The sequence below is a fragment of the Balaenoptera ricei genome, chromosome 16 (assembly GCF_028023285.1).
Source record: "Balaenoptera ricei isolate mBalRic1 chromosome 16, mBalRic1.hap2, whole genome shotgun sequence".
NCBI classification, from domain to species: domain Eukaryota; kingdom Metazoa; phylum Chordata; class Mammalia; order Artiodactyla; family Balaenopteridae; genus Balaenoptera; species Balaenoptera ricei.
Genome location: NC_082654.1, coordinates 47,231,748 through 47,254,962, shown reverse-complemented (window position 1 = coordinate 47,254,962; position 23,215 = coordinate 47,231,748). Strand labels below are relative to the sequence as shown.

The following is a 23,215-nucleotide window of genomic DNA, read 5'->3' as shown; positions in this document are numbered from 1 at the left end:
AGCCAGAAATTAAAGACCACCCACATGTCCACCAGCAGGGGAGTGGGTGAACACAGTGGTTTACTTACACGGTGGTGCACTACACAGAAGCTAAAATGAATGGACGACACCTATCTGTGTCAACTGGCTGCTCTTTAAAACAGAATGACCACTGGGAAAAAAGCAAGTCACAGAATGATTAGGTTAAATGATGTAGATGAAAACACATTCTGCTGTGTGTGTGTGTACCACGCAGGTATATGCAGTCATAGTGAGAGAACATGGATGCTGGGTTATGACCTGTGTGGGATTCTCCATGTCTCTGCCCGGCTGATTGAGTGATGAGAGCTAGCTGGACTTGCCAGCTTTTGACATACTGGAGATTATTCTTAGTTGTTACTTTACTTCCAAACTCTAATCTGGAAGCCTGTGAGTTCATATGAAAGAGGAACTGTGAGAATATGCAGACGGTGCGAAGCTCAGTGTTTCCTGAACGGAAGCAGAGGAGGAGGTCTGAAAAGGAGAGATGAGTAGAAGGAGGAAGAAACAATGATGATTAGATCTAAGAAAGGGGCAGACTATCTCACCAGAAAACCTTCTTCCCCATTCCCTAGACCCTGCCAAAGCCCCATCTCCATAAAACCAACACACCAATGAATCCACCTCTCCCTGGGGAAGGGGTGTTTCTCAAAGGGTGCTGCACGGAGCAATCGTTCTGCACGATGTTAAGAGTCGTACGTCAAATTCTCTTGGGACACACTGGGTTAAAAATAAAATTAACTAGGGTCCATTACCCCAGAACTTCTCAGAATCCTCAATGCTTATGTGCATCGTGAACCTCTAGAAGGGGGATGTGATAAACAGTTTCCCAAACTTTTTTTTTTTTTAAGAGTAATATATATTCTTTTTTTTTTTTTTTAAATTATTTATTTGTCTATTCATGGCTGTGTTGGGTCTTCGTTTCTGTGCGAGGGCTTTCTCTAGTTGCGGCAAGCAGGGGCCACTCTTCATCGCGGTGCACGGGCCTCTCACTGTCGCGGCCTCTCTTGTTGCGGAGCACAGGCTCCAGACGCGCAGGCTCAGCAATTGTGGCTCACGGGCCCAGCCACCCCGCGGCATGTGGGATCTTCCCAGACCAGGGCTCGAACCCGCATCCCCTGCATTGGCAGGCAGATTCTCAATCACTGCGCCACCAGGGAAGCCCCCTCCCAAACTTTTTTTACCATGGGACCCTCTTCTGGGGAGAAAGTTTTGGGACCAGTTGCTCCAGTGCACACTCTGGAAAATACTGGGTTAAGAGAAAATGCCTGTAAGACTGATTTATCAGTCATTAACATCTTAGTCTGAATTAGTGTGGAACTGATAAAATTTGCTGTCCACTCTCTTAACAGGACACAAACTAGCCTGATTCTCTGGAAACTGTTTAACTCGCCACAGTCTAGGACTCCCTCCTTCCACAAGGCCAGAAGCACGTGGAGTGCTCACTGTAGGGGCTTTCCCTGGGTGGTTGAAGTGGGGAGGGAAGCTGTGGAAGGGGTATATGAACACCAACCCTTTAGGATGGGAATGGGCGGTGCATAGCTCTTGGACAATGCCTTGTGCACTGCACCAAGTACAAAAGTCTCAAAACACATCATATGGTGCCTGAGCTGAGAGGCTTACTCACAAATATTCTACAACAAATTGCAAATTCATAGACCCTTAACATTATGCACTGTATTAGCAGATTATTCTTCCATACCTGGTACTAAAAATCATAAAAATTTCATTAAAAAATTTTATTTTGGAAAAGAATATATAAATATATGTATGTATGTGTATATATGCACACACACACTCACATACGCAGAAAAATGCACAAAACATCTGTATAAGCAACATCCAGATCAAGAATCAGAACATTGCTAGTAGCCTCAACACCCACTGCCCACTCAACCTCTCCGATCACCTTGATTTTGTGATAATCATTTCCTGCTATTGTTTATTGTTTCACTGCTACACAACTTTCCCTAAGCAATATAATTTCAAACCTCATGGATTGGCCAGACATGTGTCTGGTTTCTATTCTTTAGTACTGTGTTAGTGAGGTTTGTTCATGTTGCTGTGGGTACCAACAGTTCACTGCTCTTCCTTGCAGGGTAGAGTTATCACAATTTATTTATTTGTTCTACTGCTGATGGACATTGGGTGGTTTCCATTTTTTTGGCTCTCATAAATAATACTGTTGTGACCATCTGTGTACACGTATCCAGGTGCACCTGCACACCTGGATTTAGATCCAAGAGTAGAATTTCTAAGTCAAAGATTATAATGTAGCTTCAATTTCACCAAATATTGCAAAACTGTGTTCTACAGAGGTTGTTTCAATTTATATCCCTGTCAGCAGTGTATGGGTCTTCCCATCCCTTCATCCTTTCTTTAACACTTGGGTACTGTCAAGTTGTTTCAGTTTTGCCTGTGTGTGTGTGTGTGTGTGTGTGTGTGTGTGTGTGTGTGCGCGCGCACGCAGCAGTAGTAGCAGTAGCTCATTGTGATCTTACTTTTGATTCCTCTGATTACAAATGAGGTTGAGCACCTTTTCGTATACTTGTTGCTTATATTTTGTGCAGTGACTGCAGTGTCCATTTTTCTACTGAATTGACAATGCTCTTCTTGTAGATTTGTAGGGGTCCTTGGTACATGATAAATAATAATTCTTGTCCATCACTCTGTGAACTTTCTCCTCACTCTTTTTGTGGTGTCTTGTAGTGAACTGAAGTTCCTCACTTTGAGATAGGTGAGTTTATTCTTTTGCTCTATGGTTAGTGCATTTTGAGTTTTGTTTGAAAAATCTTTTTTCCTTGAGGTCATGAAGAAGAATCTTCTATAGTTTAAAAGTTTTATAGTTTTGCCTTTAACATTTAAGTCTATTCAACTCTAAAATGAGTTTTCTGAATGATATGATGTAGAGTCCAATTTCTTCTCCTTTTTCTCTTCCTCCACTTTTCTCTCTCTGTTCTGTATGGATTCCTAATAGTCCCACACTACTCATTGTCGGAGCCTCTGTAATATATCAAGTATCCATGTGTGTATGGCCCTGTTTCTCATTTTCCATTCTGTTTCATGGAAATGTAAGCTTTTGAAGGAAAGGGGGATAGAGCTAAAGATAATTTTGAGACTGGGGCAATCAGTGGTCTCAGTGGGGATTTCTCAACCACTGGACAGCAGTGGGTCCATGAAAGAGGGAAAGAATAAGGAGCTAAGAGAAAAGAGATGTCTTTACAAATTAGAAAAGTTAAAAAAATAGAAGATACCACCCAGCTACAGCAAGTATTAGTGAAATAGGTATCTACACACTGATCATGAAAAATGGTTAAAGATTTTTGAAGAGAAATTTGTCTATATATACTAATAACTTCTACTATTTGAATTAGTAATTTCATTTCTGGGTATCTATCCTGAGGAAATACTTAATAATATACACAAAAAGGAAAGATTTTCACATTATTTATAAGAATAAAAAATTAAAAACCTCCTAAATGTCCAGTCAGGTTGGTGTTTAAGTAAAGTATGGTGCATCCATACAATGAAATATTATATAAAAACTAGAATAATGTTTGTGATGAGATTTTTTAAATATGGGGAAATGATTCTGCTATACTTCTAAGGGAAAAAAAGGAGGCTGTCAAGTCATATATACAATATAATCCCAAAGAAATAAAGGTGAAAATGGATGGATTACAGGTATTTTTTCTGCTTCTACATTATTCTGCTTCTACATTATTCCCCTTCTCTTGCTTTACTGGATTGAGAAAAAAAAAAAAAACCTGACATGTTACATATTCCTTGTAAGAATTTGAACTATAGAGGAATATGTGAAAAGTGTAACAGTCATCACTCTCCAAAAGCACCCCCCCACCCCCGCCCCTGCCCAGTTAACCATGCTGACTGTTCCTTCCCTTGGAAGGAGTCTCAAACTCAAATGTCTCCAGGGGCCAAAGTAGGAAATGAAAGAAGCCTTGATATAGATGATAGACTGGTGTTGGACTGGGGAAACCTAGAGAATAAGAGCCCTGTTTACTCAGAATTCCACAATGACCCATTAAACACATTTATAGGCTGGATACAGCCCACTGACCACCACTTTCCAGATGTGCACTCTTGCTCATGTATTATTTTTAAAAACAGTTATACTGGGCTTCCCTGGTGGCGCAGTGGTTGAGAATCTGCCTGCCAACGCAGGGGACGCGGGTTCGAACCCTGGTCTGGGAAGATCCCACATGCCGCGGAGCAACTGGGCCCGTGAGCCACAACTACTGAGCCTGCGCGTCTGGAGCCTGTGCTCCGCAACAAGAGAGGCCACGACAGTGAGAGGCCCGCGCACCGCGATGAAGAGTGGCCCCCTCTCGCCACAACTAGAGAAAGCCCTCGCACAGAAACGAAGACACAACACAGCCAAAAATAAAATAAAATAAATAAATAAAAAATTAAAAAAAAACAACAAAAAACAGTTATACTGAGATATAATTTACATACAATAAAATTCATCCCTTAAAAGTATCCAATTACAAGGTTTGTAGCATATTTACAGAGTTGAGCAACCATCACCATAATCTAATTTTGGAATATGTTCACCCCAAAAGAAACTTTGTACCCATTAATGGTCATTCCCCATGTCCCACCCCAACTTTCAGCTCTAGGCAACCACTAAGCTACTAATGTGTGTCCATAGACTTGCCTCTTCTGGACATTTCATATAAATAGAATCATACAAGATGCAGCCTTTTGTATATGACCTTTTCATTTATTATAATGTTTTTGAGGTTCATCTATAGTTTAGCATGTATCCATAGTTCAATGCCAGATAATATTCCATTGCATGGATATGCAGCATTTTATTTATCCATTCATCAATTAACAGAATTTAAGTTGTTTCTACTTTGGGGGTATTATGAATAGTGTTATTATAAATATTTGTGTATAAGGGTTTTTTTGTGTGTAGAAATATGATTTCATTAGTTTTGTGTAAGTACCTAGAGGTAGAAGTGCTAAACTGTTTTCCAAAGTGGCTGCATCATTTTACATTGCACCAGCAATATATGAGGGCTCCAGTTTTTCTACATGCTTTACAGCACTTGTTATTATCTGTCTTTTTAATTCCAGCCATCCTAGTGTGTGTGAAGTGGTATCTCATTGTGCTTTCAATTTGCATTGTCTTGATGACTAATGGTTTTGAGCATCTTTGCATGTGCTTATTGGCCATTTGTATATTTCCTCTGGAGAAGTGTTTATTCATTCCTCTTTATGGCCAAAATATATTCCATTATATAGATATCCCACTGACATTCATCAGCTCATGAACATTTGGGTTGTACTCACCTTTTGGCTATTATGGATAATGATGCTATAAATATTCATGCACAGGTATATTTGTGTGAACATATGTTTTCATTTCTCTTGGGTATATGCCTAGGTATGGAATTTCTGGATCATATGGTTACTCTGTGTTTAATAGATTGAGGAACTATCAGACTGTTTTCCAAAGCAGCTGTTCCATTTTACATTCCCACCAGCAGTGTATGAGGGTTCTGACTTTTTCATATCCTCACGTTGTTATTATTTGACTTTTTGATTCTAGCCATCCTCGTGAGTGTGAAGTGGTATCTCACTGTGGTGTTGATCTGCATTTCCATGATGAATAATGATGTCAAGCATCTTTTCATGTGCTTATGGGTCATTTGTATATCTTCCTTGGAAAAATATCAGTTCAGGTCCTTGCCCATTTTTAAATTGGATTATTTATCTTTTATCATTAAGTTGTAAGAGTTCTTTATGTACTGGATCCAAGTCCCTTATCAGATACACGATTTGCAAATATTTTATCCCATTCTGTGGGTTGTTCTTTCACCTTCTTGGTGGTGTCCTTGAAGCACAGAAGTTTTAAAATTTGATGACATCAAATTTTAAAACTTGATGACTTATTTGTGTTTCTTTTGTGTTTCTTTTAAAACTTGATGACTTATTTGTGTTTCTTTTGTTGCTTATGCTTTCATGGTCATATATAAAAATCCTTTGCCAAATTCAGGGTCATGAAGATTTACCCATGTTTTCTTCAAAGTTTTATAGTTTTAGCTCTTACATTTAGGTGTTTGATCCATTTTAAGTTAATTTATGTATGTGGTGTGAGGTAAGGGTTCAACTTCATTATTTTGCATGTGGCTATTCAGTTGTCCCAACACCATTTGTGGAAAAGACTTCTTTCCCCATTGAATGGTCTTGTTGCCTCTGTTGAAAACTAATTGACCATAAGTGTAAGGGCTTATTTCTGGACTCTCAATTCTATATCATTGATCTATATGTCTATCCTTATGTGAATACTACATTGTCTTGATTATTGCAGTGGTGTAGTACTTGGGATATTGAGAAGTGTGAATCTCCAAGTTTGTTTTCTTTTTTTTCAAGATTGTTTTGACTATTCTGGGTTCCTTGCATTTCCATATGAATTTTAGAATCAGCTTGTCAATTTCTGCAAAAAAGTCAGCAGGGATTTTAATAGCGATTGTGTTGAATTTATACATTGCTTTGGGGAGTATTGCCATTTAAACAATATAAGTCCTTTGGTCCATGAACATGAGATGTCTTTCATCTTATTTAGCTCTTCTTTAATTAATTTCAACAGTATTTTGTAGTTTTCATTGTGTAAGTCTTAAACTTCTTTTGTTAAATTTATTCATAAATATTTTATTCCTTTTGATGTTATTGTAAATGGAACTGTTTTCTTATTTTCATTTTAAATTATTGATTGCTCGCAAATAGAAAACAATTGAATTTTGTATATTGGTCTTGTATGCTGCAATATTGCTTGTTTTTAGTTTCAATGATTTTTTGGTGAATTCCTTAGGATTTTCTATATACAAGGCCATGTCCTCTGTGAATAGCAATGATTTTACTTATTGTTCTCCAATACGGATGTTTTTTCTTCCTTCTTGCCTAATTGCCCTGGCTAGAACCTCCAGTACAATGTTGAGTAGAAGTGGCAAAGCTGACGTACTTATCTTGTTCCTGGATCTTAGGAGGAAAGCATGCAGTCTTTTCTCGTTAAGTATGATGTTAACTGTGAATTTTTTGTAGATGCACTTTATCAGGTTGAGGAAGTTCCCTTCAGTTCCTATTTTTTGAGTGTTTTTAAAAAATTTTGTCAAACGCTTTCTTGTGTGTCTATTAAGATGATCATGTATTTTCTTTGACCATGTATTTTTTTTGTTCTTTATTCACATGGTGTATTACATTAATTGATTTTTGGATGTTAAACCAACCTTGCATACTTGGAATAAATTCCACCTCTTCATATTGTATAATGTCTTTTATGTGCTGCTGGATTTTGTTTGCTGGTATTTTGTTGAAAATATTTGTATCTATATTCATAAAAGATATTGATGTGTAGTTTTCTTATGACGTCTGGTTTTGGTATAATACTGGTCTCATACAATGAGTTGAGACAAGTTCTCTCCTTTTCTATTTTTTGGAAGAGTTTATGCAGGGTTGGTATTAATTTTTTAAATGTTTGCTAGAACTCACCAGTGAAGCCATATGGGCCTGGGCTTTTCTTTGTAGGAAGTTTTAAAATTACTTTAAAACTACTTAGTAGGAAGTTTTAAAATTAATTTAAAATTAGTATTCACTCTCTTTTCTTGTGATCAGTCTATTCATTTGATTTGTTCTTGAGTCAGCATTGGCAGTTTCTGTCTAAGGAATTTGTCCTTTTCATCTAAGTTATTTAATTGGTTGGTATACAATTGTTCATACTATTCCCTTTCATTCACTTTAATTTCTGTGAGGTTGGTATTGATGTTCCCTCTCTTATTTCTAATTTTAATAAATTGAGTCTTCTCTTTTTTCTTAGTCTGTTAGCTAAAGATTTGTCAATTTTCTTGTAGATTATGTATCACATTTATAACTGAATTATTATAAGAAGACATAAAAAGTGAAGGGTAATTCCTACAATGGGAGTGGGAGAACATCAAGGTGAATTCAAGCCTTTACTGTCCCATTCCTCCTAAATGCCAATACGGTTGATCCCAAGTTTTTCATAACTCTTTCACCATCTCTGCCTGGAGTGGTGGTAAGGTGGAGCTTGGGTACTGAGGAGCACTGAAGGGATCTGGTCCCTTGGTCATCACGTACCAGCAATGATGGGCCATAAACTGTGGGCAGGGTTATGCCCCTGAGACAGAAGACACCATGACCCCAAGCCATTTGGTCTGATGTCATAACTCACCGATACTGTTTTTGCCGTGTTTCCAGTTCTTTACGTCTGTGCTGCTTGAGAATGTGAATTTGGTCATCACAGGCCAACTTCGCTGTGAGAAAAGGACATGTGTGAGAAGAGCCTAGGGAAGCGCATTAACAACATCCAGTATGCAGGTTTCCCTCAGACACTCTTCCTGAGCCAAGTGCTTTTTGTGTATTGTCTCATTTAAGCCTCAGAACACCCCCTCATTTTATAGCGAAGAAATGGGGGCATAGGGAGGTTGAATAGATTTGCCCTTGAACTTTACCCAAGGTCACAACCTAATTAGTGGATTTTCAACACAAGACTCAAATCCCATGCTGTTAGCTAACTCTCTTTATAAAAGACAAATCCAGTTCCTCCTCCTCCTGTCTGCTCACTCAGCAAGCCTGGGGGCTCTGAACCTCGGGGTTCTGAGAATCACATCCAGATACATGAGCCAGGCTTGGTTCTCATCGTGAATTACAGGAAGGCAGACAAATGCAATGATTCTCTGGCAGGCACAGTGTGCCCATCTCTGGCCTGCCTGTGGATTTCCACCTGGGGGCTCCCAGGACACTGCCTTTGCCAAGAATCCTGGGGCCCCTGGTGCAGAGCTGCCTTTCCACTTCAGAGGAAAGGCATTTCGTGATCTTTGGTGGATCTCTTCAAACCACTTCAGAGCAGTTCACTCCTGCATTTCTCATGCAGAGCAGAAATGGCAGCCACTGCGGGTTTCCATGTTGCCTGAGAGAATAGCAGGGACTCATGGCTCTTGTGTTTCTAAGTCCAGTTGGTTGCCTCCTGGAGAAATGTGTGACTTAAGATTCAATATACAGACGCTGACACTGTCCAGTTTCCTGTGGTGGCTACACAGAGGAATGAGAATGGAGCTTATTCTAAAACAGCCTGTCATGTCCTAGAGTGTGGGCTTTAGAAGAGATGTTCTTGGGTTTGGGTTTGGACTAGGGCTGTGTCACTTAAAGCTGTGTGACCTTGAGCAAGTTGCCTTAGCTTCTTCCCATGTAAAATGGAGATAATTAACACTTATTTCTAGGGCCATGGTAGGGATTTAGTGAGAGACTGCAGCAAATCACTCCATAAGTGCTTAGGACCAGTAAGTGCCCAGTAAATGGGACCCATGGTTATCACTGTTGTCCTTATAATTATCATGGACCTGAGTGTCCTCTTCCTCCCTCTAAGCCAGACTTCAAAGGTGTCTCATCTTTCATTTCAGGAGTAGGCAGGTGACTAAGGGCATGGTTGGTCACACTTCTCAGGGCCTTTAGAGCAGGAGAGGTCAGATCAAGATTACCCTTTATACTATTATTTAAGGTAAAACCAGCGAACACAGTCAATAGAACCCCGACTGGCAGGATTCCAGAACATCTCCTGGAAAGGGGGCCTCTGCAGTGAAGAGCTTCTCCAGTTCTCTGTGGTGAAGAGCCGGGTTTTTAAAACTTCCATTCCATCACAGACTGACATTTTTGTAAATCAGTGGGGAGGCTCAAGGCCACTGAAGGCAAGGTGAGTATTAAATGTAACAACAGCTGTCATTGGTACATTCATCATCTCTTATCCACCTTAAAGAACCTGCCTATTTCTCAGGCTCTGAGGAGTTGTATCTCTTTAGCTTTAATGTATGAATAAGTCAGAGAACATGTAAAACTGCAACCTACCAAGTCTCAAATGGCATATAGCATCCTTTTTCCTGGCCCCACTGACTAACATAACTTCTGGGAACACGGCAGGTGACAAAGCCTGGACTGACTACAGCAGAGTTCAGGGGGACAGATTCCAAAAGACTGATACGAGTCTTTCACATAGATGCTTGGAATCCCTGGGACCACAGTGACCCACTGATCTTCCTCTTTGGGCCCCAGTTCCAAGCCTGGGACTGGAGCTGCCTCAGGCAGAGGTGCAATGGGCCAGAGAGCTCTGTGAGGCTCAGAACTGTTGGGTGCTGGTCTGCAATGAGGTAAGAACAGAGGTTGAGTGTACAGGTTTACAAACTTAGAGTAACTTGCTAAAATACTTCTGACTGTTGCATCTGATAATAAAAACAGGGCTTGTATTTTGAATGGCTTTGGTTTGTTTTTGATTTCATTTTTCTAGTAGTTAATTTTTATTGTGTTTTACAAAAATGTCAGTCACCACAGAGACAGCCCTCTGACTTCTATGGTCACCCCAGGTGCAGTGGTGAAATATTAGATTCCAGAGGTTTCTATGTGGTGAGTGATTGAATCGCTTGTGGGCTGGGCCCCCTCATTTCCAGGTTGCCCAAAGGGTTGGTTGTCGTGCCATGTGGTGGACCAAAGATGGCCACAAATTCTTTGACATTTCTTCCACTGAGAGTAGGTCTATGTTCCCCTTGAGTCTGGGCGGGCTCTGTGACTGCTTGGACCAATAGAACGTGGTAGAAGTTACACTGTGCCAGTTTCCAGGGCCAGGCTTGAAGAAACTGGCAGCTTCCACTTTCTGTCTCTTGCTTTTGGAAGCCAGCCACCACAAAAAGAAGTGCAACTACCCTGAGACCACCAAGCTGTGAGAAGCCCAGGCTCTACGGGGAAGCCTTAAAAATGAGATGCCATGTGGAGGGGGAGAGCCCACGGAGCCCTGAAGCACGCGAGAGGAGAACCATCTTAGAAGCGAATCCTCTAGCCCTTCCCCTCTCAGCGGATGCCCCATGGCTCACAGAGGGACCACCCAGCTGAGCCTTTCCCAGATTCCTGACCCCTAAGATCATGAGCAAAATGAAATGGCTGTTTAAAGCCACTAAGAATGCTACACAGCAACTGATAAGTGGAACATACTGGGTGGCTTCCATGTGCCCCTCCAGATCCACCCTTCACCAGTTCTGTCCCTGAAGGTCCCTGATCAACGCATCAATTGGCTTCACGTTCAGTTCAGCCACTGGGAACCCTGACCAGAGACTGGAGGGTACGGGACAGTGAAGAGAGGACACTTCTTCCCCAGCCTCTCTCTGTAGTGTCTCCCCAGGCTGTCTGCATCTCTACTGAGGACCAGAGCTCCTCCCAAGGCAGCTCTGGCTCCAGGACACTTCCCTTTTGGACTATTCTCGCATTCTTTCCCTCCCCCCACCCCACCAGGACTAGGAGTTCTAATGGCCCTGCACACTGGCCTACACCTTCTAAATATCCCAACTGGAAGGTGCCATATGCTTTTTTGTTGGAAAGAGATTCGGGGTCCGTGGGAAGAAGGACTACACATCTGAGACCGTGGGTAGGAAGGGGGCAGGAGGGAGATGTGGAGCTCGTGTTTCTATGATCCTGGTAGAAGAGAAGTGCCCTGTCTGCAACCTTCCCCATGCTGGCCACCGTAAGACAGAGTGACTTTTGTGATCTTCTTCCCTGCCATGAAGACAGGGGATAAAAATCCTTCCTGCTCCAATAATTTAGTTCAGAAATAATCTTGGAATTTTGTTTCTTAAGTTAAATTCCATGTCAGAAGCAGTGGGATGTGGCCTGATAGTTTTAAGAACACCAGGTAGAGAAGAACTTTTCCTCCTGTGTCTTGGGTTTTCTTAGCTAAAATAGAGGGGGTACTAATCATTCTCATCTTACCTACCCTGCTAAAGTTCTGCGAAGAGCAAATGAACTAGTGATAGGAAATGTGTTGTCAGCTTGGAGGTGTTAAACGGTGGCACTGGAAGAAGCTGCTGTCCCACTCCTCATTATTCTAGTGGATGCACTAGATCATTTCAGGTTTCGAGAGTAAGCAAGCTGAAGGGTCATGACTAAGGTACGGCAGGATTTTGCCAAGGCACGGATTTGACTCACACACGCTAAGAGGCTGGTATGCAAGGGGGGCGTCATTCAAAGGGAAAGAGGCCTTAGCTGACCCCCGCCATCTGCTCCTCTCTCCTCCTCCTCCAACCAGGCCAGTTGCATGTCTCTTACCAAGAATGGCCTCCCGAGGAAGTGCCAGATTGGGGTTTGCACATTTGAGGGTCTTGCTTAAGAGGGTATATTTTGGGTTCTTTTCTCTTTCAGCAAAAAGTGGGACTTAAGTTTAATGACTGGTGACCGTCGAACACCAGGCCTGCCCATGGTTCCTCTGAGCTGGCACTCAGGCACTCCTGGTCAACTCCATCCTTTTCCTGGCCTGCTTGGGGTCCCTGGAGCCCAAGCCCTACTGTGACCTCACAGAGAGGAGAGCTGAGAACTCAGCTGAAGAACTGCCCATCCAGGGGCACGACCCAGGGGTACGTGTTACTAGGGACCCCAGTTACCCTCTGGCAAAAAGGGGGTCATAATCTTCTCCTGAAGGACTTTATAGCAGAGAGGGGACATGGCTGGATGGAGCCTGGGGCCTGTCACTTCCCCCTCTGAACCTGGGGCTTGTTGGTACCTGGAGGAAGGCCACACCTCCTACAGGTGCATCGAGGCACGAAGCAGGTGCTCAACCACGGAGAGCATGGTTATTATTCCCATGGATACAGTTCTTCGAGGAAGGAGTGCCTGCAAACTCTCTCATTCCCCAGAAGCCCAGGGAGTGGAAGGGGCCTGAGCCGCTCACCTCGTCCATCTCTCAGGACAATCTCGCTCTCGCCTGAGATCCAGCGGTAGCAGGGGAACTCAATGTAGTCCCCGCAGGGCGTCTTCAGTGTGATGTACTTCAGGTACCAGTCGTCATGGAACCAGTACTTGCGCTTCTCGATTCTGATCAGCTGGATGTCGCCCAGTTCGTCATCAACTATCACACTGTAAGAATCAACCTGAGAAGGAGAAAAGGCAAGTCAGACCATCTGGGAGCTCCTGAGCCTTTGAATCACCCTCAATTCATTTAGCTGAGATGTCTGCCAAATGCCTGCCCTTGGCACGGCTCTGCTGCGCCCTGGGTGACAGAGATGGCCAATTCCCCAGCTCTACCCTTAGGAGATGGAAGTCTAGTGAGCAAGGGATGGCGCTGCTCAGAGAGAGACATTCTGCTGTCTGCGCACAGCCCAGTGCCAGGCCAGGCTCGCTGAGGGCCTCTGCAGCTGCCCCCACTCACAGCAAGGGCGGCAAGTCTGCAGGCCGTGCTACCTTACACGGCGAGATGGGACAAACTGGCCCTCGCACACAGGGGCGGCCCTTTACAGCTTGCAAAGGGCTTGCTGACGTTGCTATAGATCCCACAACAACTTTGGGAGGAGTGGGGAGTTATGACCTGTGTCTCAGATGAAGACAGTGAGGTTCAGTAAGCCCCACTTCTACTACTAATTGGCAGAGCTGGAATTCCAATCCAGGCCTTTCCGTATCTCTCTCATTCTCGGTGGGGCAAATAACTGAGTGCAAATGGGGAGGCTCAGATAAAAGTGAAGTCACACAGATTCAAGCTGTCCTGGGGCCTCTGCAGTTCACTGAGCCACAGTGATGCCAAGAAAATCAGATAAGCAGTGTCCACTATATCCAAGGCACAGTGGTGGACTGAGGCTGGCCTGGCTACCTCAGGCCACGTGCGCACTGCTCCCCAGGCTGCTGCCAGGCTCCTGACCCCAGGAGACGGGCTGGTGCAGTGGCAGCGCAGGGCAGCCCCTCCACGGCTGCTGCCTGATCTGCGTATGTGCAGCTCTGGATGGCAGATGGGAAGGAAGGATGGGGGCTCAAGCATTGCATCGGGCGTTCCAAAGACCAGTAGGTTTGGGGAGCCCCAGACTCAATGCCCTCTGAGGCACTTTCTAAGCCAGATTTCACCCATCCTTGAACTTTTTCCTTGGTGGCAGGCTTAGAGTTCTCAGTGTGATGGTGAAGTAAGGGGAGGGGAAGGGTGTTCATCTCGCACATGACCCCACGCATCCCCATTTCCATCCTTCTCCCTCCAAATGCCAGGAGACCCCTGGGAGGACTTCTTAAAGGGAGTGGGAAGTTGAACATTTTCAGCAAACCCCTTGGCTCTGAGCACAGTGAGTAGCTTGCATGTCCTGGCTGCCTCAGATGCCAGATGCTTGTGGTCAGAAAGGGAAGTCTCTTCCTAGTGCCCTGTGGTCTGGGCCTGGGTCCTCAGTTAGAAACAGTTTCTGGGGACAGAGGAGCCAGCCTGTGTGCTGGGTCCCTAACAGGTGTGCCAGCACATCTGTCCTGCCAGATGCCCATCCTGCAGGTGAAAGAACCCTCTTGCCTCACAGCGTGTCTTATGGGATACCAGGGGCCACAGGCGAGGTCACAGAGAGCATTGACCCCCAGGGCCTGTGGGGCCTCAGGCAGAGGGGCCTGTCTGTACCACAGGGCGCCGATCCGTGGGGAGAAGGCGGCAGGCCCCGGATAGAGTTGGGAGAGGAGTCCCAGTGAGGGGCTGGATGACCTGAGGAGCTGGGAGGAGGGAGAGGAAAGGAAGGACACAGCTCTTGTTGGGTGGCTTCCCAGGGGTGGGGAGAGAAGGGAGGCCCCTGAGCTGAGGCATCAGTGGGCCAAGGCAGGAAGGTTTTGATGGAACAAGGGGCCCAACGTCCACCTGGAGAAGCAGAGTGGGGACTGGTGGCTTAAGACTGGACGTTTGCAGGGCCCACCCCGTTCCAAGTCCCACCTGCCATGAGGCTCTGCAGAGACCATGGCCCTCCTGCGGGGTCAAGACAGAGATTCCCACCGAGGACCGGAGGGAGGGCAGTGAGGGGCAGAGGGCGAGGTGAGCCTGAGTGTCAGGGCAGCTCAGAAAGCCTCAGGGGCCTTGAGTTCACATCCCACCTCCAAAGTAACTGACTAGGGGCCAGGGCAAACTGTTTCACTCTCTGAGGCTATGTTTCTTCATCTATCAAGGGGAGATCACGCTTAGCTTGCAGGACCATTGGGAAATCCAAATGACATGATGCCTGAGTGGCCTCCTTTCTCCAGAGGCACAGGCCACCAGCTGCTGTGTGTATCGGAACCACCTGGTCCTCCCTCCTTGACTCCTGGGGGGTCAGCAAGTCCCACACTGCCTGCGAGCGGCTTGGACCTAGCATGGGCCCCTGCACTGAGGTCCATGCTTGACTACATGCGCCACATTGAGTAGCCAGAGTAGAGATGGGAGGAAGAAATTGAGCCCATGAGCAGAAACAACTTGGCTCAAAACCTGAAGGGAGTTCCTGTGAGGATGGAGAAGGGGCCTTGAGGCCGAGTGAGAACTGGAGGCATTTTTGTTGCTGGCGGTTCAGGCCGAGCAAAGGGAAGTCAGCGTGTGTTGAGGCCTGGGCCCGGGCTCGCGGTGGCTGCTCCAGGGGACGCGGCTTTCCTGTGGCTCCGAGGGGCTAGAGGAGGCTGCAGGTGTCTGGGAGGTTGATGCCAGGAAGGCTGAGGTGAAGGGGGAGAGGACGGCCATCTCAAGTAACAGGCGCCATAAGCATCTGAGGTGGACGACTCTCATGGGAGGGAGGAGCCTTGGATCACAGAGGGAAGGGAGCTGGGGCCCAGGGAGCCGCTCCAGGGCGATTCTCAGAGGGAGGGCCAGATGTCCAGCTGCGGGTGGGGATTGATAAGGAAGAGACGGAGTAGCTTCTCCGAGAGAAGGGAGAGCAGGGTCACCCTGGGCACACATGTGGTGCAGTCACAGGAGAATGGGCCCTCCAGGTCACCCTTTCCCAAGGACCCACAGGCACCTGGCAGAGGGCCCTGGAGTTTCACCCGGATGAAATCACTGGACAGACCTATAGGGACTCAGTAGGCCATCTGACAGGGTCTTGCAATGGGAGAGGACTGCCAGTCTGGCTTGTCTCTGGCTGGCCCTGGCTTCAGGCCCGGTGCTACAGGAGGTGAACCAGGGCCCGAGTTCAGTCCCACCTAACTCAGGCAGTCTCAGGGACAAAGTCTGGTGACACTGACACTGGCATCCAAGGGAGCCACTGCTAGAGAGTCACAGGGGATAGAGAGGGGCCTCCAGGAAGATCTCAGGGTCCTGTGTGTCAAACAGCAAAGTCAGGTCTTAGGAAGATACAAAGAGCTACAGGGTGTGACGACCTTCCTTCCTCCTCTCCCTGGGCCAGTATGCTGGTGGATACTGTGTCTGTTGACTAATTTGCCTTGACACGTTAATATCACATGTCCATTCTGCACAGTGTACAGTATCAACAGTGGATGGCACGGCGCATAACAGGCCCTCAATAAATACAGTACATGTGCATGGCCGAGTGGATGATTATCTCATTTTATAGTTGGAAACTGAGGCTCAGAGAGGTCAGGCAGCTACCATGCTAGTGAGTAACTGGTGGCCCCACGATTAGAACCCACACCTGTGTGATGGCCCAACCTCTCACTGTTTCCCATGGCCACATCGTGGGAAAAGCCTTGGCCTGGGAGCCAGGTGACCTGGCTTTGAGTCCTGGTTCAAGCCCTCCGTGGAGTATGAAGGGGCAATGTGGGGTGGGGTGGAGGACAAGGAAAAGCTTCCTACAAGGTGGCATTTGAGGCAGCTCTTGGGAGTTGGTAAGATTTCAGAGGTGAGTTGAGTGGAGAAGAAGGGGAATGGGCAGGGCATTTTGAATGTAGAGAAAGGAGGTGGGGAATTCGCATGTGAGAGGAGGAGGCTGGAGCATGGAGTTCTCGGGGCAGAGGTGGTGGGTGCAGTGGTCAGACACTAGAAAGAGATATGGAGCCTGGGAAACGTGATATTCACCAGCGTCCTTTCTCAGAAGGGCCAGTTTGCTGATTTCACCCGTTGCTCTCAATCCTCTATTGGGTACACAATTTTAAGGCTTTTGAGTTATTTCAGCAAATTGTTAGCTGGCCAGTTTTTTGCTTGATCTTTATATCAGCATTTAAAGAAAGTTTCATTTGTTTCTGTCCCAGATCCCTGCTAGAGCAAGGACAGAGAAGAGTCATGATGTGGTCCAGCCTGACTGCCTGTCTTAGAGGGGGCTAGTGAGGGGCTGGTGGGCAGTGGGAGGGGAGAGGAGGGGGCTGTGGAGTAGAGACAGAGGGAGATGATTAAGGGGTGGACAAGGGAGAGGCTGGGGCAGAGAGAGGGAGAAAAGGGGCAGTGGTTAGGGAGACTGAGGGAGCAAAGAATGGGGGAGCTGGGGGAATCTAGGAGACAGCAGAAGGGAGAAATTGGAGCAGAAAAGAAGAGAGAAACAAGGGACATGGGGAATTGTGGGGAATAGGGAGCAGAGGAAGGAAGAGAAAGAGGAAGAAGAGGCAGAATGTAGGGAAGAGATGGGACAGAGAGGGAAGGTGGAGGATAGAGAGATTGAGGGTCAGAAGGAAATATTTACTCTTCAGTTCTATATTATCATTTCTGAGAAGGCGGTATTCTAGAGTACATTCTTCATGAATATATTGTAAGAATATTCACTGAAAATATTTAAGAAGTATAGTTGTAAGACTTGTTCACATGTACTTGGTATATCATCCATGTATCATTCAAGGATGATATACTAAGCATCACCCTACTGCCTTTTGCTTTCCTAAAAGTGATGCCAGGGAATGAAAAAGGGTCAGGTAAGATTTCCCAGAAATCTTCGGATCTGTGAAAGTTATCCCATTGGGACTTGAATTACTTTAAATCGACAGAGTCAAAGAAATCAATCTGCTAAATTTGGGCTAGTCTCTGGGCTATGTGGGTCCACCGCCTGGGCCTTCCCAGCAGATGGCGTGACGGTTGACAGGACAATCGCACCTGCGAAGGACTCCAATTCCCAGTCCTGTCCTGAATCACTTGGCAGAACTCTGATGAGAATAACCAGGGATTTGTGACTCAATTTATTGAGAAAAAAATCAGTCCCATCCACTATAGGACTGAATTTTGCATGGGGGAATGAGGTATTGACCTGCCAATGACCTGGAAATGACTGAATTGGTTGCCCAGAAAAAGTCTTTACTGTTGTTACTGTAACTGTTTTTATCTATAATGATTGTAACACTTTTCGGGTAAAATGGGTTAGCCTTATCTCCTCTGCAAGTATTTCCTCTAAGATTTCTCCTTCACCTTTACCCAAATGGGACGGATTGTCCTTAAGAGACATTGGCTGCAGATTGAGGAAGCAGCTCTGGGCTGTGCAAGACCAAGTGTGGAGTAACTTTGCATCAGCAGGAACTTTCTCAAAAGATGATTTTTTTCAAAGAGCCTTTTGGAGCCAGCGATTCCCCTGCAGTGCCCCTCCTGACCTGCCCCCTCTCACCACAATGGAAATGTAACATGCAAATCTCTCCTGAAATTTGCTGCTGGGACTCTCACTGAAGTGTTTAATCATAATGTCATTTGAATGAATTCTCAGGGTGGGGAAATAATGAACAGAGGGATGCTTTCACCCCTCTTCCAACGACCCTTTTATGGTCACACCCCCGTACCTCCCCTCTGAGGAGGCACACCCGGCTGCTCATGCTGCACACTGATGTGTGTCGTGTGTGGAGAACGAACCCACTGCGGACCACTTATAAAGGCAGAGAAGTCTGTAACCTGTTCTCCTCCCATAAGTGTTGGGGGAATCCACGAAATAATGGAAATAATTATTTCTGACAGTGCTTCAGAATGGCCGAGGGTGTCATTATCCCAAATGGATGACTCATTAGCCCTCCTGCACCACCATCCTCTGGGCCAGTTCCCTGGTTGGGGAAACCAAACAATAGGAGGTAGTTCTTATACTCAACACCTAACTCTTCTAGAAGGGTACTCTAGCCACATTAATATGACGAACCTGGCTAAGTGTCAGATGGGCTTATAGCGAGGTTCTGAGGCTCCTGGGTAGGAATCAAGCTCACTTTGAGTTTGGAATCTGGAAAAGGAGTGGACTATTATTTGCTTACTTTAGGCTCTGCAGACCTGAAACACGCTTCATGAATATTATCCAAGAAGTATTTGGTTGAACCATATGAAATTGCCAGTTTTATTTGTCAAAAATAGTCAACTATGAGCAATTCCTTGTGGTTCAACCAAATAATGAAGAGATAAAAAGACAGCTTTGTGAAATCTTAAGTCTTTTTGGTCCAGTTCAGAAGCTGGGGGTGGCAGAAGGGAACAGATATTTCCTGGGCACCTGTACTGTGTTGGAGCTGTCACAATAGTCGCTTCATGAGCACTTAAGTAATGAGCACTTAATAAGCCCAGTGGATTGGGCACATCACACCAAACACTTGGCGAGGATCGCCACCTGCGGTGCTCACAGAGAAAGCTACAGGCTGGAATTCACGGCCAGGTCAGCATGGGGAGCCCACTTCTGAATGAATCCTCACACAGCGCCTGGCACCACAGACTAGACGTGCAGTCAACACGGGCTCCCTTTGCTCTCCGAACTCCCAGGCTCCAGGGTCTCTGGTGAGGAGGGGAGAGGGGAAGCCCTCCTCTCTCTTCCTCTTCTGAGCCCTCACACTCTGGGTGGAAGTGTTCCCTGGTGTACACTCTGCTGGGAGCCAGCGACGACCTCCAGGTTTGCAAAAGGCTTCTCCTGGCCTGGGTCTCTGGTTCCCTCTGCATTCCTATGGGGACCTGAACTGAGAATGGGAGCTGCCCAGGTGTGGAGACATAAGCTAGTGCCACTCTGGGCCACCGGCTCGGACTCCTAGACCAGCCTGAAGCCAACCCTTGTACTTTACATTTGGGGAAACTGAGGCCCAGAGAGGGGGCAGAGTGAGCTAGTGGTCAGGCCCGGATGGAACTCAGGGCTCTGGACCCCCAGCCCTGCGCGTTCTCCCCACAGCCGAGGTGCCATCTGTGGAGCCCTAGGAAGTGGGGCACAAGTAATGGTGGTCACAGCGCTTGCCCAGTTAAGTGGCCTCACAGAGCCCCTCGCCCCCGAACTTGGGTCCCGGCCGCCCCGACGTCCGCACCCTGTCCCGGCCACCCCAGCCCGTGGCCTCGCGTCCAGGGCCGCGCGTCCTCACCGCCCCGCGCTCGAAGTCGTTGTAGAAGGGCTTGTCCAGCAGGTGCTTCTCGCTGCAGCCCGCGGAGCCCACGAGGCTGAGGTAGATGTAGTCGTCGGTACCCGCGAACCATTGGCTGCCGGTGGCCACGGTGACGGTGTAGGAGGGCATGGTGGCGCGCAGCGAGGGCCGCGGGGCGCGGGCGCAGCGAGCACTGGGAGCCTCGGCGCGCCGGTCCGCGGGCCTCCGCCCCTCGCCCACCCCGCGTCGCAGCTTCCGGCCTCTGAGCGTCCGGGGCCCCTGCCACCCCCTCCCCCTCCTGCCCGCCCTGCCCCCGGCCCCGCCCTCCCGGAGCTCTGACCTCGCCGGACCCGCCTCGGACTCGGTAAGCGCACCCGTCCCTGCACCTCACCCCCTCCACCTGGCCTCTGTTTTGGCAGTCAGGGGACTGGGGCCACCTCAGCTGCTATCCCCTCCTCCCTCCCTCCATTCTCTCACTCAGTTTCTCATTCATTGTTTTCACTCTTCACCCTTCCCTCTTGCCTCGGCTTCCCTCACTGCCAAGCCCTTGTGAGGCATTAGGGTTGGACTCAAGGGACGCCTAGAAAGCCAGACACAGTCCCTGCTCTCACCAAGTCCCCGGGGTTAGAGGGAGGCCGCGCGACTGGGGCACTTAGCCATGCTGTGATTACTGAGAGCAGAGGTGCTCTGGGAGTCTACAGCGGGAAGAGGAGCCCACCTGGGGAGTCAGGAAAGCTTTTGGAGGGGTGACACCTGAGCTGGTACTGTGGAACGCAGAGACTTCCGTGGGCATTGGCTTCTTCCACAGGCTTGGCTGAATGTCACCCTGCGCCGGGTGCAGGTGGGCACTGAGGTGAGTCAGGTGCCAGCCACGCTCAGGCCTGGAGATTGTCAGTGTGTAGTGGGAGGCAGGGCAGCCAGAGAGAGGGAGGCCAGGATAAGAAAACCCGAATCTGGACACCTAAGGGGTTGTCTGGAGGAGGTTGGTGCGCTCGGAGGCGAGGGGTTGCAGGACTCGAGGGCAGGGAGGCTGGGCGTGTGATGGGAAAGGGGGTAGACTCGTTTGGAGATGGTTTCTGGGAATGGACCCATGGCTGGAAGTCCTAGGGAAGAAGATGTGGACTCCACAGCAAGGATGTTCCATGAGTTAGAGGTGGTGCTTGGAAAACCCGCTGCCTGGCAGAGTAATTGGTTGGCTATCATTTACTTATTAATTAATTAATATTTCAATTTATTAAAAAAATTTTTATCGGCTTTCTAACTGATGATGGGCGAGGCTTGGAAGGGATGCTAGTAAAAGGCTTTGGACACTAGAAGGAAGCTTCCTGCGGGTGGTGAGCTTTCCAACTGCTGTGACCTGATCTCAGAAGTCTTCTGTATTCCCCTGCACGTCCTCTGTACCCAGCTTCAGAACTGGGTCTGACTGTGGTACACATTCAGTAATGAGTTGAACTGAATTTAAAAATAAGTTCATTCCACGTGAGGTGGTGGGGACATCAAGTCACCTGTTCTGCACACTCACTTTCGGGGACGGGCAAAAGGGCAGGCTCAGGGCAGTCTCCCCATTTCTGGGAGCCTGGGCTCCATCTGGTGGCAAGTCCCGCTTTCTCCTCTGCCTGGCAGGACCACCGCTCTGGACAGAGAGAGAGTACCTGCCATTCTCTACAGGTGGGAGATGAGGGCAGATTTCAGTGGGACTGGCTTTATTTATCAAAGGACAAACACCAGAGGGATTCTCTGGGAATCAAATTGTAGGACATGAAAGACTCTGGCCACAGCTGAGATAGGGTGGATGAAGATAGCACAAAAGTGGGATCTAACCCCTGCCAGGCAAAATATGTTCCAGGAAACCCTGGAGAAGGTGTGAAGGATGGCTCTGGAATTGTCCTTCAAATCTAAGAATAATAGGGCTATTGTTTTGCTAAAAAAAGGAAATACAATATATTTTTTGATGAAAGTAATGAACTATCTTTGTAGAAAATAAAGAAAAGTTTGATACACAAGTAAAACTCATAACAATATGCAGAAAAAACAATTAGTAAACATTTACTAATAACATTAGACATTTTTACATTAAGAGCACATTGTAAGTGCAATTTCCTGTTTTATTTCCATTTTCCTTAATATTATAACATATATTTTCCTATGTAATTTCACATTTTAAGTATTTCATTGACTGTGTAATATTTAGTTGTATGGATATACCACCATTTCCTTAATTAGTCTACTATTATTGGGCATTTAGGTTGCTTTCCCTCATAAATAATGCAATAGTACATATTTTGTGCTTAAAACATTAAAAATTTTTTTCTTAATATAGGGACTTAGAAATGGGCCAAAGCATATGAACATTTTAAGACCTTTTTAACATGTTATTAAGCTACTTGCCCAAGCACTGAGTTAATTTATACTCATGCCATTTACTCTCATGCAGAACATGGAAAGTTTGTTTCATAGAAACTTTGCCACCTTGGGATAGTTTCCAAAATATCTCCAACTTGTCCTCACTGCTCTGCCCTGGCTCAGGCTTTCAACACCTCCTGTATGGATTGTAGTGACTGCTTCCTACCTAATCCCTTTACCTCTAGTCTAACTCCCATCCCCCCACCCGTTCCCCAATTCTCTAGCTAGAATTATTTCTCTTTAACATAGGTGGGATCATCTACTGCCTTAAAGTCCATCATTGCATGCTTTTCGTTCTTTCTTTCCTCCATTCCTCCCTCCCTCTCTCCCTTCCTTCCTTCCCTCCTTTTTTACAGCTTTATTGAGATGTAATTAGCATGCCATACCATTCACTCATTTAAAGCATACAAGTCAGTGGTGTTTAGCAATATTCAGAGAGTTCTGAGACCATCACCACAATCAATTTCAGAGTATTTTCATCATTCCATTAGTAGTCACTTCCCATTGCCCTCCTCATCTTTCCAGTCAGGGTAAACACACCTATTTTCTGCTTTATAGATTTGCCTATTCTGGACATTTCATACGAGTGGAATCATACAATATATGCCATTCTGTGACTGACTTCTTTCACTTAGTATCATTTTTTCCCTCCAGATTCATCCATATTGCAGCAAGTATCAGTACTTTATTCCTTTTTGTTGCTGAATAATAATCAATTTTATGGATACACCACATTGTGTTTATCCATTCATCAGATGATGGAAGTTTTGAGTTGGGGCTATAATGAAAAATG

The 23,215-nt window shown here is 46.3% G+C and overlaps 1 protein-coding gene across 4 annotated transcripts in view; it reads right to left on the bottom strand.

The window, feature by feature from the left end:
* ALOX5 (arachidonate 5-lipoxygenase) overlaps positions 1-20,169 on the bottom strand; it is a 56,506-nt gene extending 36,337 nt beyond the window's left edge. For all 4 annotated transcript variants that reach the window (XM_059899681.1, XM_059899684.1, XM_059899682.1 and 1 more), the window contains exons 1-3: positions 20,020-20,169; positions 12,767-12,965; positions 8,237-8,318 (exon numbers count right to left, since the gene is read on the bottom strand). In XM_059899681.1, the coding sequence (XP_059755664.1) occupies positions 8,237-8,318; positions 12,767-12,965; positions 20,020-20,169 (431 nt within the window). The remainder of the gene's footprint in view (positions 1-8,236; positions 8,319-12,766; positions 12,966-20,019) is intronic.
* Between the last annotated feature and the right edge of the window lie 3,046 nt (positions 20,170-23,215).